This window comes from Trichechus manatus, unplaced genomic scaffold, assembly GCF_000243295.1.
Source record: "Trichechus manatus latirostris isolate Lorelei unplaced genomic scaffold, TriManLat1.0 scaffold00187, whole genome shotgun sequence".
Taxonomy (NCBI): domain Eukaryota; kingdom Metazoa; phylum Chordata; class Mammalia; order Sirenia; family Trichechidae; genus Trichechus; species Trichechus manatus.
Genome location: NW_004444123.1, coordinates 285,207 through 299,315, shown reverse-complemented (window position 1 = coordinate 299,315; position 14,109 = coordinate 285,207). Strand labels below are relative to the sequence as shown.

The following is a 14,109-nucleotide window of genomic DNA, read 5'->3' as shown; positions in this document are numbered from 1 at the left end:
AAAAGCAAATATGAAAAGGCAGAAGGGGCAGGAAAACTGGACGAATGTAAATGGGAAACTCAGGGTGGTAATGGGGAGCGTGTTGACACATTGTGGGGATCGCAACCAATGTCATGGAACAATTTGAGGATAAACTATTAAATGAGAAATTAATTTGCTCTGTAAACCTTCACCTAAAGCACAGATAGTGTCCCCTTTTTCTTTGTGTATCTTGATTTCATTTCCAACTTTCAAAAAAAATTTATTGCCAAATATATGCTTTTATAGATTTTATATTTGTATAAAACCAAACATCACAGTCATGCATTTATTTTACTTACGTAACCTAGTAAAACATATATATGCAAACACAACTTTTCAGTGAAAATTTAGAAAATTCTCTTTATTGGTTGAATAAAGCCATCCTAATCTACCCTTTGTAATACATGCAGAATCACTGTTGTCAGATTGTACTTTATTCTCGAGGCTGGCTCTCAGGCTCAAGCAAAAGCACAGTGGAATCTGTTTCCAGGAAACCGTTTAAAGACACTTTAACCATCTTCATGAAATGAGGTTCACATTTCACTTTCTTCTACCTGCCAGGCTTCCTCCAAAATGGAGAACACTGTAACATTTGGTCATAGAGAAGATACAACCTTTCTCCTGCAGGATACCTAGGTGCACCTTGATGGATACAACACGGCCATACCAAAACCAAACCTGTTGCCATCGAGTGGATTCTGACCCATATCATAATTTATTGTGAATGACTTCTTCCTGTCTGTAGGCCTGATCCTCCAACCCTCCAAGCCCACATTTTTCTTCTGTCTGGAGATTTTCCTCCTTCCCCCAGAAAATATTATTGTGCTAAAGATCAAGGAAGTAGAGAGGTTGATTTCTTTGCTTTGGAAAAACTGAAGACTCAATACCCCCAGTATGGAGGCCATTTGGCTGTGTATTGTTGGAGCACTTACTGTCCTCTGTGGTCATGAATGGAATCCAAGAACTACGAGCACTGCCAAATCCATTGGAGGCAACCAGCCGAAACTCATACTCTGTGTACGGCTGGAGATCTCTCACTTCATAACTCAACGATGCAGAAGGATTAGCAAATAACCTGTATGGGGAAGAGATGTTACTTAGAAATTTTACACACTCAAAGAGATAAAAAGACAGACAAAATCTCATTGCAAAGAATTTTCAGAGAATGTCAACACACATTTAAGTACTGCAATTTTGTGTTATAGAATGGTATCTCTTTTAAAATAAATGGCCATTTGGCTGAGGGTTTGTAATCTTGTGTTTATATAAGATGTAAATTCTGTAGTGTTGAGACTGATTGCCATGTAGAATTTGTACAGTTATTATAAGTTTCCAGACCCAGTTCATGCAGCATTCTACCTCGTTCAAGAATATCTCTGTTTTATTCAATACATACGCTCATGAAAAGTATCAAGAAATCTTATTTTAGATGCTAAATAAATGAAAAAAATAGATAATTCTGTAGAGCAAATAATTTTCCCCTAGGTCGTTTTCTTGTTTGTTTGAACTTTTAAAACGTAACCAATATTTGTTGCAAATGAGAACTGGCCTATTCTTCAAAAATTAAGGTACTGCAGATTAGGTCTACACTGGACAATGTGGAATGCTCACTCTAGAAATTCATGGGTGGAGTGGCCAGGCCTCATCTGGAGCTGGTATCTGGGAGAGCCTGGAGCGTTGTTATGAGCTGGTGTAGACCAGACAACCTGAAGACTGGTTGGAGTGGCAGATGAAAGCCTCGGAGGCAGCACGCCATCTGGAGCTGTCGACAACCACAGATGAATTAGAGCAGAGAAAACCATGGAGAACATATGCTGGATGGGCTCGGAATGCTCCATATACTGGAAAAACTGTTCCTCGGGATCAACAACAATGTTAAACATGGTCCATTTAATTTAACATTTTCATTCCTGAACTACTGTACTTCCTTATTGTTCATTTCAACCCAATTAGATTATTATTTCCATCTTAAAAGCCAGTCCCCAAACAGCAAGAACAATGAATATGCAGCACATTCCACCTGTACTTCTGTTCACCTAATTGAAAACAGGTAGGGGATTTAGTGAAGCAAATATTAAAGCACCTTTGAAAATTAACTCTTTGTTCAACAGACCAAGCAAGCTAATATTGAAATAGTCCAGATCTTATATTCTTCCCATCTATATAGCCATTAGTCATTTCAATCACACCAGCCCGCATAAAGCAAACAGTGGTTCAGTGGTAGAATTTTCGTCTTCCATGTGGGAAACCTGGGTTCGATTCCCAACCAATGTACCTCAAGCTCAGTCACCTCTTATCTGTTAGTGGAGGCTGTTGCTGTGATGTTGAATAGGTTTCAGCGGAGCTTCCAGACTTAGACAGACTCAGAAGAAAGGCCTGGTGATCTACTTCCAAAAATCAGCCAATACACTGGTCTGAATGTATTGTGCATGAGGTCCCTGTGAGTATGGGGTGCCATGAGTTGGGAGCCGACCCCATGGCAACACCACATAGAGCAATCTGCTGCTGCTGCTGTTTTTACTTTTTTTCTTAAGGAAGGGAAGTTTGTTGAAATTATGTTTTTCTGAATGATGAATATACATGATTGGCAGAAAATAGCATATTCCAGCCTTACTTCCACCCATGAAAATATGAAAACTATACTTTTTTCAAGGAATCCTGGTGGAGCAGTGGTTAAGCACTTGGCTACTAACCAAAAGGTCAGCGGTTCAAACCCACCAGTTGATCTGTGGGAGAAAGATGTGGCAGTCTGCTTCTGAAAAAATTTACAGCCTTGGAGACCCTGTGGGGCAGTTCTACTTTGTCCTACAGGGTTGCTAGGAGTCGGAATTCAACTCAATGGCAATGGGTGGGTATACTCTTTTCCTGTTGTGTTTTACATAGTCAGATGATCCTTCTCACAGTGCCCTCCCCTCATTCAGATATGTCAAAAATTGGGGCATATGTGTTACTCTTCGTAGTCTAGCTGAACCTCTTGCAAATCTATCCTGAGTTCAGCATAACTTCTTGATGTAATCTATCAGGGAAATACATTTGAGTAGTTCCACAGAGCCTCACTGTGATAAGTGAAACTAAACCCTATTCTAATTTTTAACAAAAATGACAAGATGACTTTGGCTATTGAATTAACTTTTCCAACAGGTATAACTTGAATGAATTTGCCATATCAGTGTTTGTTCCAAAATGAATCAGAAACTCAAAAGCACAGGGTTTGGAGTTAAATAAAGCTCCATGGTTTTAGAACATCACCCAATGACTCTGAGCCTGCTTTCTCATCCTTAAAATGGGGATAATAATATTTCTCTTATTATTGCTGTTAGAGAATGTAAGCAAAATAACTTCATTTTGGCCATGTTAATTAAGTAATTGTCACCTATTATTGTTGTTGCTAACAATGTTAATTAAAATTAACAGTTATCATTGTTAATAGCTAAAAATGAAACTAAATATGAGGGTTCATTTTTAGCTCTCTTTTATACACAACTTTATGTGTGTGTGAATTTTATGTATTCTCTGATTCAGGTGACCCTATCTGTGAACAATGACGCTAATGAATGACCAGCAACGAGAGTGGAAGAACTAGAATACATGTTTCAACAATCAGTTTTAAGTGTTTTGAATTAATAATTCACTCATTCATTCAATAAACATTTACGGAAAGTCTGTTCTTTGCGAAGTAGTGTTGTAGGTGTGCAGGGATAATGGCATTGAAGAAAATAGAGTCCTTGTCCTTGAAAAGCTTTACATTTACATGGGGGAAGCAGGCAATAAGAAAACAGACCCATAAAAAGATACCAGACAGTAATCAATGCCTTGAGAAAAATAAAGCAGAATAAGGAGAGAGAAAATGACAAACAAGCATGCAATTTTAATTATTAGATAATAACTTCCATTAGATAGGAAGATCATTAGGTGACACCTGGGCAGATAAAAATGAGGGAGGTGGTCTTGAGAATGTTTGGAGGAACAGCAATCCAGGCAGAGAGAACAGTAAGTCCAAAGGTAGTGAAGAGGGGGAAGAACCCACGTTAGGGCACAGTCAAAAAGCCAATGTGGCTAAAAGAGGCTGAGTAAGGGCGAGAGAGGAAGGAAAAGAAGTCGGTGGGACAAGCAGGGTCCAGATCATGAGAGTCTGAAAGTCATAGTAGGAGTTCGGATTTCATTCTAAATGGCATAGGAACCACTGAAGCGTTTTGCCGAAGGTAATGGTACAATCTGACTCTAAACTTATAAAAACCGCTCTGCTGTACCAGGGCAAGAGTGGAAACAGAGACATCAACTATTGAAATACAGGCAATATGATGGGACCTTAGATTCAAGTAACAGCATGAAGGTGCTGATAACATTTTGCTTTTCAGTTGAATGTAGAGTGCATGGATAATAGAAAAGAAGGGAGTCAAAGATGGCACCAATGTTTTTGGCCCAAACACCCAAGTAAATGGTGGTGCCATTACTGAGAAAAGGAACAATGAGGGGAAAAATAGGTTGTGGGGGAATAACGTGTTCTGTTTTGGCTGTGTTAAACTTACGAGTGTATTATGTATCTTAACGGAGATATCAAGGAAGCAGTTACAGATATGAGTCTGGACATGAATTGTGGTATTGTATTTAAAGGCTGAGACTTAATGAGATAACCGAGGGAGTGAGCGTAGATAGAGCAGAGAAGAGGTCTAAGAACTGAGCCCTGGGATCCAACTAAATTTGAGGTCAGCAGGAGGGTGCTACAGCAAAGGACACTGGGAAGGAGTAGTCAGTCAGGGAGGAGAAAAACAAATAAAAGATGGCGTCTTGGAAGCCAAGTAAAGAAGGCGTTTCAAAAGGGAAGGACTGATCAGCTGTGTCTGATGTTGCTGAGAAGTAAGAAGACTGAGAGTTAACCTTTGTGTTTGCCCACGTGGAGGTGTTTGGTGACCTTGCCAAGGGCAGAAGCAGTGCAGCAGTGAGCATGGCAGAGAAGGCTGGGAGGAGAATGAGAGGGGAGTGAGTGGGTACAGCGACCACAGAAAACTCCTTTGAGGGATCTTGTTCTAAAGTGGTGTAGGAAATGGGGTGGCAATTAGGGAAGCTCATGGTATCAAAGGAAGGTGTTGTAAAAATGGAGGATGTGGCAGCATGCATGCATGCTTTTTGGAATGGTCCAACAGAGACTGGTTGAAATGATAGTTTAGAAGAGAATAACTGTCAGAGCAAAGTCTTGTGTGGCAGAGAGAGAGGACACCCTGTGTACACGTGGAGGTGTTGGCTGTGGAATAGAGGAGGGACAGTCCCCCCGTTGTGCAGAAGTGAATGCAGAGATGGACGGTTCCGAATCGGGAAGGTGGGGCGATTAGGTGATGGGAATATAAAAAAGATATCTTACGATGGTTTCCATCTTCTCGGTGCCCAAGTGTGGGGGTGAATTGGCTGCTTGAAAAGAAAGGAAATGGTATGAAATAGCTCAATTAGTAGAATAGAGATGTGACAAGGCAACGCGATCAAATGGCTGTTCGAGCAACTATCAATCAACAGTTTAACTTTAAATCTTCGGATTATAAAACATGCATTGCTAAATATCAGGTATTGATATTTTATCTGTGAGCTCAAATAGTTTTAACAATGGTAACTTCTTCTTTGATATATATCTTCAACTGATTTATAACAAATGCACTCACATAAAAAGTGTACTGCAAAAGCTTGGGCAAAAAGTGAAGTGCAATATGCATATAATGTATAGCATATAGAGCCATGGCCCCTCGCTTCATTCCTTTTCGCCTGATTTATCTGCATCGAGGAGTATAACGTCATTGATGATTCAAATTCTGAGTGAAAATCAGTTGCGGTAAGTCATCACCATGAACAAATTACAGTTCTTAATACGTATACAAAACTCCCTTCTCGTGTTCAAACCTGCATTTTGCTACGCTATTAAAAAAGAACGGAGAAGTACCCCAAAGAAGGCTCCATAATATCAACAAAGTATCAGGGATTACCTTCTGAGTGACAAGAAAATATTTGCTCCATTAAATTGGTTACACGTTGATTATTTAAAATTGCAAAATATTTCCAAAAAGAGTCATCATCTTATTATTTACACATCACTCCTCATTTTGTATGCTTTCAGCAACGCGGAATTCTAGAAAGCTTTCTTTCACCTCCGTTTAACCCCTCTTATCCTAGACCTAGTCCTCAGAGGCTTCTTAGTGCCAAAGCAATAACTGGGAACCAGCCATAATTCCACCCTGGTTTCTTCACAGAAGAGCTGGGTATCTAGCAGCTTGAAATATTGTCTCAAAGATGCTATGTTGCTCACAAAGCTTCTCTCCAGTTTAATATGACTCTCCTGGGGCAGGCACTCCACAACCTCCTGAATCAACACATCTTGTCCAGCAAATACTAATTCTGCAAGGCAACTGGGTACGACAGCTACCCTAATCTATAAATTCAAGGGAAAGAAATTTTTTATAAAATTTCAAATTTAACCTTCTAAGGCAAAATGAATACAAAACATTAAGCGATAAATTAAATCACAGATTGGACTAGTCTAGATGGTACAATTTTTGGAATGTATGGTTTTATTAAACTTTTAAATGATGCACACTTGTGGATGCTTCTCTACATAAAAGAAGAAAAAAAGATTTACACATGCCCCAAACCTTTGCTCCTTGTAGGTTTATAGGACTCTAGGAATGAGCTCTAAAGAGCAAAAATAGATGCTTTTTCCATCGGACATAAAGTTGGTGGCTACAAGACTGTAGACGCTAGAAGAGGACAGTTATGGGGAGAAAATGTCTTCAATGGGATCCCCATGTGCCCCGGTTTCTTTCTCAAGCCACTTGACATAATTGTTACTATTGCACTGGGTTTTTTGCGTGTCTGTGTATTTTAAAATAGTGGAATAAAATGTTGCATCATAATATAAAAGAAGGCTATAATTTTTGCACCAAGCCCAACACTGTGATAAAAGCTATTGACTACCACATGCGTGAGGTTCCTTGCTGGGGCTGGCGAAAGGATAGGATAGGTGAAAAGGGGGATAAGGCAGAGATAAGACATGACTTAAATACCTGTAACACAAAACTACGTGGACACAGCGTAAGAGAGGTGTAAGCGCTTTGGAGGATTCAGAAGTTAGAAGCTCACATCCACACATGCGTTGAACTTTGCCTTTTCGAGGACCCTGCCTTTAAGTGGCGCCGTCACCAGGGGCTGCCAGATGAGTTCATCTGGGTTAATAATGCTCTCAGCCTAATTCCAGTGCCTTGTGTTCCCATCAACCTTCCTGTGCTCCTTCTACTCAGATGTGATGCTTCCAGCTGGATTCAGTTGGAATCTGACTCCAGCCCACCCCAAACTACTCCCTCACATCAGAGATGAGATTTCTAGCATCCTCGTTTATCTTTCCCTGATGAACATAAGAGAAACGATGGCCTTTAATTTATATGCATCCTTCCTGCGCAGCTCAGTGTCAGGCACATATTCAAAATTTTGGATTACATGTTTCCATATCATATTTTGAAATAGCTAGGTATGGGCAAGGATTTTAAATCCTAGTTTCCAGAATGGGAAAGTAAAGTTCCGATGCATATATTGAGTCGTTGAGTCATGAACAAATTGAAAACAGAAGGCAAGACTCAATTCCCAGTCACTAAACCATATGTCATTAAAACAGATATTAATTATGGGGCATATACAGATGTGCTAACAAATGGACAGTCAACCTTGAGCACAAGGATGCACACACAGCAGAATTAAATAGTAACAAGTAAGTTAAAGTATATTTAATGTTCTCAAAATAGTCCCTCCTAATAGCTCACTTTTCAGACACACACTGTGTGCAAAATTCTTCAACATAATTATTTCCAATCCTCAGAATTACATGACAAAATGACAGTTTGATCTCTCTATAGTATAGAGTCTGAGACTCAGAGAAGTTACAAGCTTTATCCAAAGGCACAACACTGATGATTGGCAGAGGATTCAAACCAGGACTATTTAAGTCCAAAGACAGTGTTCTTAATTCTACACCCAAAAAACCCGGTTATAGCAAGCCATTTAGAATACAGAATAAATATATTAAATAAGTTTAGAGGCAAGTCATTTACAATATAGAATAAACTGCTCTCAGGAAAGTTTGTATTTATGTTCTTTCTAGCTTATATACTCTATCCTATTACTGACAGCGTTGTACTTAAGGATAGATCTTGAAATGTTCTTTGTGACGACGAATGCAAGACCTTTCGTCTTCAATTTGTCATTCCCAGCGTAGCAGACCATATGATTGTCTGATTCAAAATGGCCAATACCAGTCCGTTTCAGCTCACTAATGCCTAGGATATCAATTTTTATGCATTCCATTTCATGTTTTACAACTTCTACTTTTCATAGATTCATACTTCGTACATTCCATGTTCCGATTATTAATGGGTGTTTGCAGCTGTTTCTTCTCATTTTGAATCATGCCACATCAGCAAATGAAGGTCCTGAAAGCTTGACTCCATCCATGTCACTAAGATTGACTCTACTTTGAGGAGGCCCTTCCCCCGTCATATTTTGAGTGCCTTCCAACCTGTGGGGCTCATCTTTGGGCACTATGTAAGATAATGTTTCATTGCTTTTCATAAGGTTTTCACTGGCCAATTTTTTAAGAATTAGACTGCCAGGTCCTTCTTCCTAGTCTGTCTTAGTCTGGAAGCCCCACTGAAACCTGTCCACCATTGGTGACCCTGCTAGTATTTGAAATATCGGTGGCAAAGCTTCCAGTATCACAGCAACACATAAGCCATCACAGTATGACAAACTGAAAGACACTTTAAGGACTAAGGTGTACCTGACCCAAGCCATGGTGTTTGCAATTGCCTCATATGCATGTGTAACCTGGGCAATGAATAACGAAGACCAAAGAAGAATTAATGCTTTGAATTACGGAGTTGATAAAGAATACTGAATACACCATGGACTGCCAGAAGTGCAAACAAATCTGTCTTGGAAGAAGTACAGCCAGAATGCTCCTTGGAAGCGAGGACGGCAAGATTTGTCTCACCTACTTAGGATATGTTATCAGGAGGGACTAGTCTCTGGAGAAGGACATCATGCTTGGTGAAGTAGAGGGTCAGTGAAAAAGAGGAAGACCCTCAACGAGATAGATTGACATAGTGGCTGCAACAATGGGTTCAAGCATAACAATGATTGTGAGTATGGCATAGGAGTGGGCAGTGTTCTGTTGCACACAGGGTCGCTATGAGTTGGAACTGACTCGACGGCACCTAACAACAACAACTCATATTCTTAAATAGCACTTCCCTGGGCTTATTTCTTTATTGTAGCAGCAGGAACTCTGTCTCCTTATCATTCCACAAGGAATCTCACATAGAACAACTAGTGTGAATTTGTCTTTCTAAGGAATTTATCAAAACCCACAGAAATTCAATAAAATGCAAATCTTCATGTTCCTAAGAGAAAAAATATTTTAATATATTAAGTGCTATCTATGGGTATGTCATGGAATTCGTCTTTGACCACAGGGTGTTTAAAAAAATTACAGCATCTTAAATATGGAAGGCAGATAGCTTAAAAGTCGCCAACTTTAACTTCCCACCACATAAAGCATTCTTCCTAAAATATCCCAGACAGGTGATCCCTGAACGTCTGCTGTTCTTTATCAGTGATAGTAAAACAGCTGTTTTGTAAGTTGCCTCCGTACATTATCGGAAAGTCTTTGTGGTTGGACAGCTCTTTCTGATGTAGAACTAAAAACTGTATTACTTCTACAAATCTTAGGGTGAATATAATATTTTGTCAACATTGGGCCCTTCTGAGAGTGAAATAGGGTACTCTAGATAAATGACAGGAGTTAACTGAGTTGCAGCAGGAATAGATTGGGATTCTCTTGGGCAGTGGGTGTATACGGTTAGTCATGTTAACAACACTGACTTCTTTAAGACTGGCCTCCTTACCTGGGTCCTACTGCTTTCTGAGAACAAGCCTCCTTTACCATTATGGCCCAGAACTTCAGGAATTTTTAAGTACACCCACCCCTCACTTATTGACATGGTTAGGTTCCAAAGACCCGGTCATTATGCAAAAGTCAGCATTATGCAAAAATGCAAGATGACCACATCAGATCACAAAATGGAGGATAACTACATCATTACACAACTGTCAAATTATATCATTACATAACTACCAAATGACATCATTATTTAACTGCCAAATGACATCGTTACATAACTGTCAAACCACTGAGAATCACGGCCCAGCCAAGTAGACCCATAACTTTAACCATCATAGCCAGCGTTACTCTTGCCTCATACCTCGATGTTTGTTACTGCCAGATGTACGTCGTTAATGTGCAAAGTAGCTGGATAGCAGATTTTTCACTACTGTTGTAAATGTGAAATGTCAGATAACAAGATAGTTGATAAGTGAGGAGTACTGTCCTCCACTATGTTTCTCTATGTAAGATTAAAAAACACTGCTCCCTCCAACTAGTTTTCATAAAATATGATTTCTCAGCATTTATCTAGCTGTATCTGATGTGGATGTGTTCCCAGTTTGATAATGCCCATTTAAAAATATGATGCCATATACCTAAACCTCCTTGTGCATTCAGACCAGAGCACCACAGGGAGACTAGGACTTTTTGTTGTTTACTGCAGTAAAATATATATAATAAACATTTGCTGTTTCAATCAGTCTTAAGTGTGCAAGTCAGTGACATTAATCACATTTACCATGCTGCATATCGATCACCACTCTCCATTTTCAAAAATGTTTTGTTTTACGCTAAACAGAAATCCAGTTACCCTTAAGCAATAACTTCCCATTCCTTCATCCTCCTTCCCCTAGTTACCACTCATAAAGTTTTTTATCTATGCATTTCCTGTTCTAGATATGTTATATCAGTGGAGTCATACAGTATATGTCCTTTTGAGTTTGACTTATTTCACTCAGTAGAATGTTTTCAAGGTCCACTCATATTGTAACATGTGTCTGAACTCATTTCCATTTATGGCTGAATAATATTTCATTGTATGTATGTACCACATTTTGTTCATCCATTCATCTGTTGATGAGCATTTCAGTTGTTTCCACCTTTTGACTATTGTGAATAACGCTGCAATTAACACTGATGTATAAGTATCTGAGTCCCCACTTTTAATTACTTTGGGTATTTACTGAGGATTGGAATTGCTATGTCATATGGTAATTCTATGTTTAACTTTTTGAGGAAATGACAAACTGTTTTCCACAATGGCTGAACCATTTTACATTCCTATCAGCAATGGATAAGTGTTCCAATTTCTCCACATCCTCTCTAACACTTGTAATTTTCCTTTTTTCTGATAATGGCCTTCCTAGTAGGAGTGAAGTGGTATCTCACTGTGGTTTTGATTTGAATCTCCCTAAAGCCCTGGTGGCACAGAGGTTAAGAGCTTGGCTGCTAACCAAAAGGTCGGCAGTTCAAATTCACCAGTTGTTCCTTGGAAACCCTATGGGGTGGTTCTACTCAGTCCTGCAGGGTCGCTATGAGTTGGAATTGACTTGACGGCAATGGGTTTTTCTAGAATGACTAAAGATGTTGCTTTTTGCCAAAAAAAAAAAAAAAAAAAAAAAAATCACTAAAAAAAATGAAATAAATAAAACAATTGTGATGAGATGGGAAATCACTAATTTTCACTGATGTTTTAAGCAGAGAAACAACATGATCCAGTTTAGTTTTAAAAGTTTTTTTTTTTTTTTGGAGAATGGGGGCTGGGTGGCTGCTTTCTGGTAAATAGAATGGATTGGATTCTGAAAAGTAATGGATGGCTTTATCTTCTGATTTATATACCTTCATTTGATTTTTTTCATGAAAGTTGAGTTCAGAATGCAAAAAACAATCCAATTAGTATTTCTAGATATTTGGTTTTTTTTAGACTCATTTCTTGCATAGATCATATCATCCTTACATAGATCAAAAAAGAATCAAAGTTTGTGTCATGCAAGACCAGAAAGAGGGGAGAAAGACACTTAAATATGGAATTTATAATTATTAACCTAATTTCTAAAATGATTTTAAAACACTTAAAATAAAACACCAGAAAACAAGGCCAAATAATGAAATGAATTGTATCAAAAAACTAGGTTATGGCTTGCTATTGTTGTCATATTTCTTTGTAGGATTCATAGGAGCCAAGGTTAAAAAAAAAGAAAAAAGGAATATGATGAGTTATCAGTCAACTTACAGTAGTTTTTTTAGTGTTCTTTTAGTTTTTCCAAGAAGTTTTTATTTTATGGGGATATGTACTTAAGTACTTAGGTATAAAATGGGCTCTCATTTAATAATATGATTTGCTATTTCACAAAATTCGAGAATGACAGCAAATCAATTCATTTTCCTGAAATCTAAATACAAACACTTAAAATACTCCTGTAAAATAAATAAGATACAACTTTATACTTAAAAGAAACTTAAATGTCAACCTTAACAACACTGACACAGCTGTTGGCATCATTGCTTACAGACACCCATAAACTTACTGTCCTAGTTTATTAGCAACTCCCAAAAATCCACTGCCGTTGAGTCAGTTCTGACTCATAGCGATACCATAGAGTTTTCAAGTCTGTAAATCTCTGTGGAAGCAGACTGCCACATCTTTCTCCCTCAGAGCTGCTGGTAATTTCAAACCACCAACCTTTCGGTTAGCAGTCAATTGCTTTAACCACTGCTCCACCAGGGATCCGTTTATTAGCAATCACCTCCCTACAAAAAAAGTAAATCAAGCTCTAAATACTCCTGATCCATCCTAACGGCCCCTGGAGGTTCCCAAGTAGCCTTTCAGGACAGGCAGTGGATGCAATGATAAGACAAGAATATGCCCCACAGCCTTTAGTCACATGAGGGAATGCACTGTATCTGTTCCAGAAATCATTACAGTTCAGCACCTAGAATTGTGCCTGGAAACTAGAAAGAGCTCAGTCAATATTTTTTGGATGAATAAAAGTTGAACAAAGTTCAATGTTTCAGTTAAAAATTCAACTCTTTTATGTTAAAGGTTATTAAATAGGTATACAACCTTAATTAATGATTTTGATTAACTGCTCCTTGAATATGCTAACATCTTTATATTCATTTGTAAACATTAAAAAGAACAAAACAAAACAAAAAAAATCTTGTCAATTTCGACTCATAGCAACACCATAGGACAGAGTGGAACTGCCCCATAGGGTTTCCAAGGAACGGCTGGTGGATTCGAACGGCCGACCTTTTGGTTAGCAGTCATATGCTTAGCCACTGTTCCATCATGGCTCAAATACCTTAGTTAACACTGAGTGTATACTGTATTCCAGGTCCTGGACTAAATGCTGTGTATGTGTGATCTCATTTATTCCTTATGACAGTCCTATGTAGAAAGCAGGGTGGGTCAAGGGAACTGAGGCTGAGAGAAGTTACATGAGGTGCACAAGATGGCGCAGCTAACAAGTGGCTGACCTGGTGTTTGGATCCGGCAACCTTACCCCAAAACCCAAGCTGCTAACTGTTGTTTTAAGCTATGCTGTTTACATATGACCTGATGAGTCAGAACCTTGCCCCTGTTCACAGGCACAGAGGTTGGCTGGCCTTCTTTCCTCGCCTCTTCCCCTTTCTCCCAACAGGAGCCTACGGGACTAACTTTGGGTTTAAATACAACATTGAGGAGTGGAAGAATCTTACAACTAAGAGTTTAGATGAGAATAAGGCATTTTTTAAGTTTTTTTTTTTATTTATGTCATTAAAATCTTGAGTTATTTTGTGGGAGTAAATCGACAGCAATGGGTTTTTTTGGAAAGTTTGAAGAAATTGTCCTTCTGAGTTAATCTGTCTGTTTTTGTCTCTCTCACTCTCTCTCTGTTTACTGATTTTTCTCTCTCTTACTTATAAAGACACCTTTGACTCTGAGAGACACAGAAAAGACTCCAGAGAAAATAGAGTAAAAAGACGCATAATGAGGGCTGCGGGCTTTAGAGACGTAGGCTAAAGAAACAATGACATTTTCTTCAAGGTTGTCACCAGTACGGGAGAGAAGTATTTGGGACAAAAGTCCTGCCTAGGAAGAAAGAGTGTGCATAAGATAAAAAAAAAAAAAAAAA

The 14,109-nt window shown here is 38.7% G+C and overlaps 1 protein-coding gene across 1 annotated transcript in view; it reads right to left on the bottom strand.

Moving 5' to 3' along the window:
- The window catches only part of USH2A (usherin), a 551,884-nt gene that overhangs the window by 316,127 nt on the left and 221,648 nt on the right, over positions 1-14,109 (bottom strand). Inside the window, exons 20-21 of the mRNA XM_012558807.1 lie at positions 1,633-1,783; positions 954-1,096 (exon numbers count right to left, since the gene is read on the bottom strand). Of these exons, the coding sequence (XP_012414261.1) occupies positions 954-1,096; positions 1,633-1,783 (294 nt within the window). The remainder of the gene's footprint in view (positions 1-953; positions 1,097-1,632; positions 1,784-14,109) is intronic.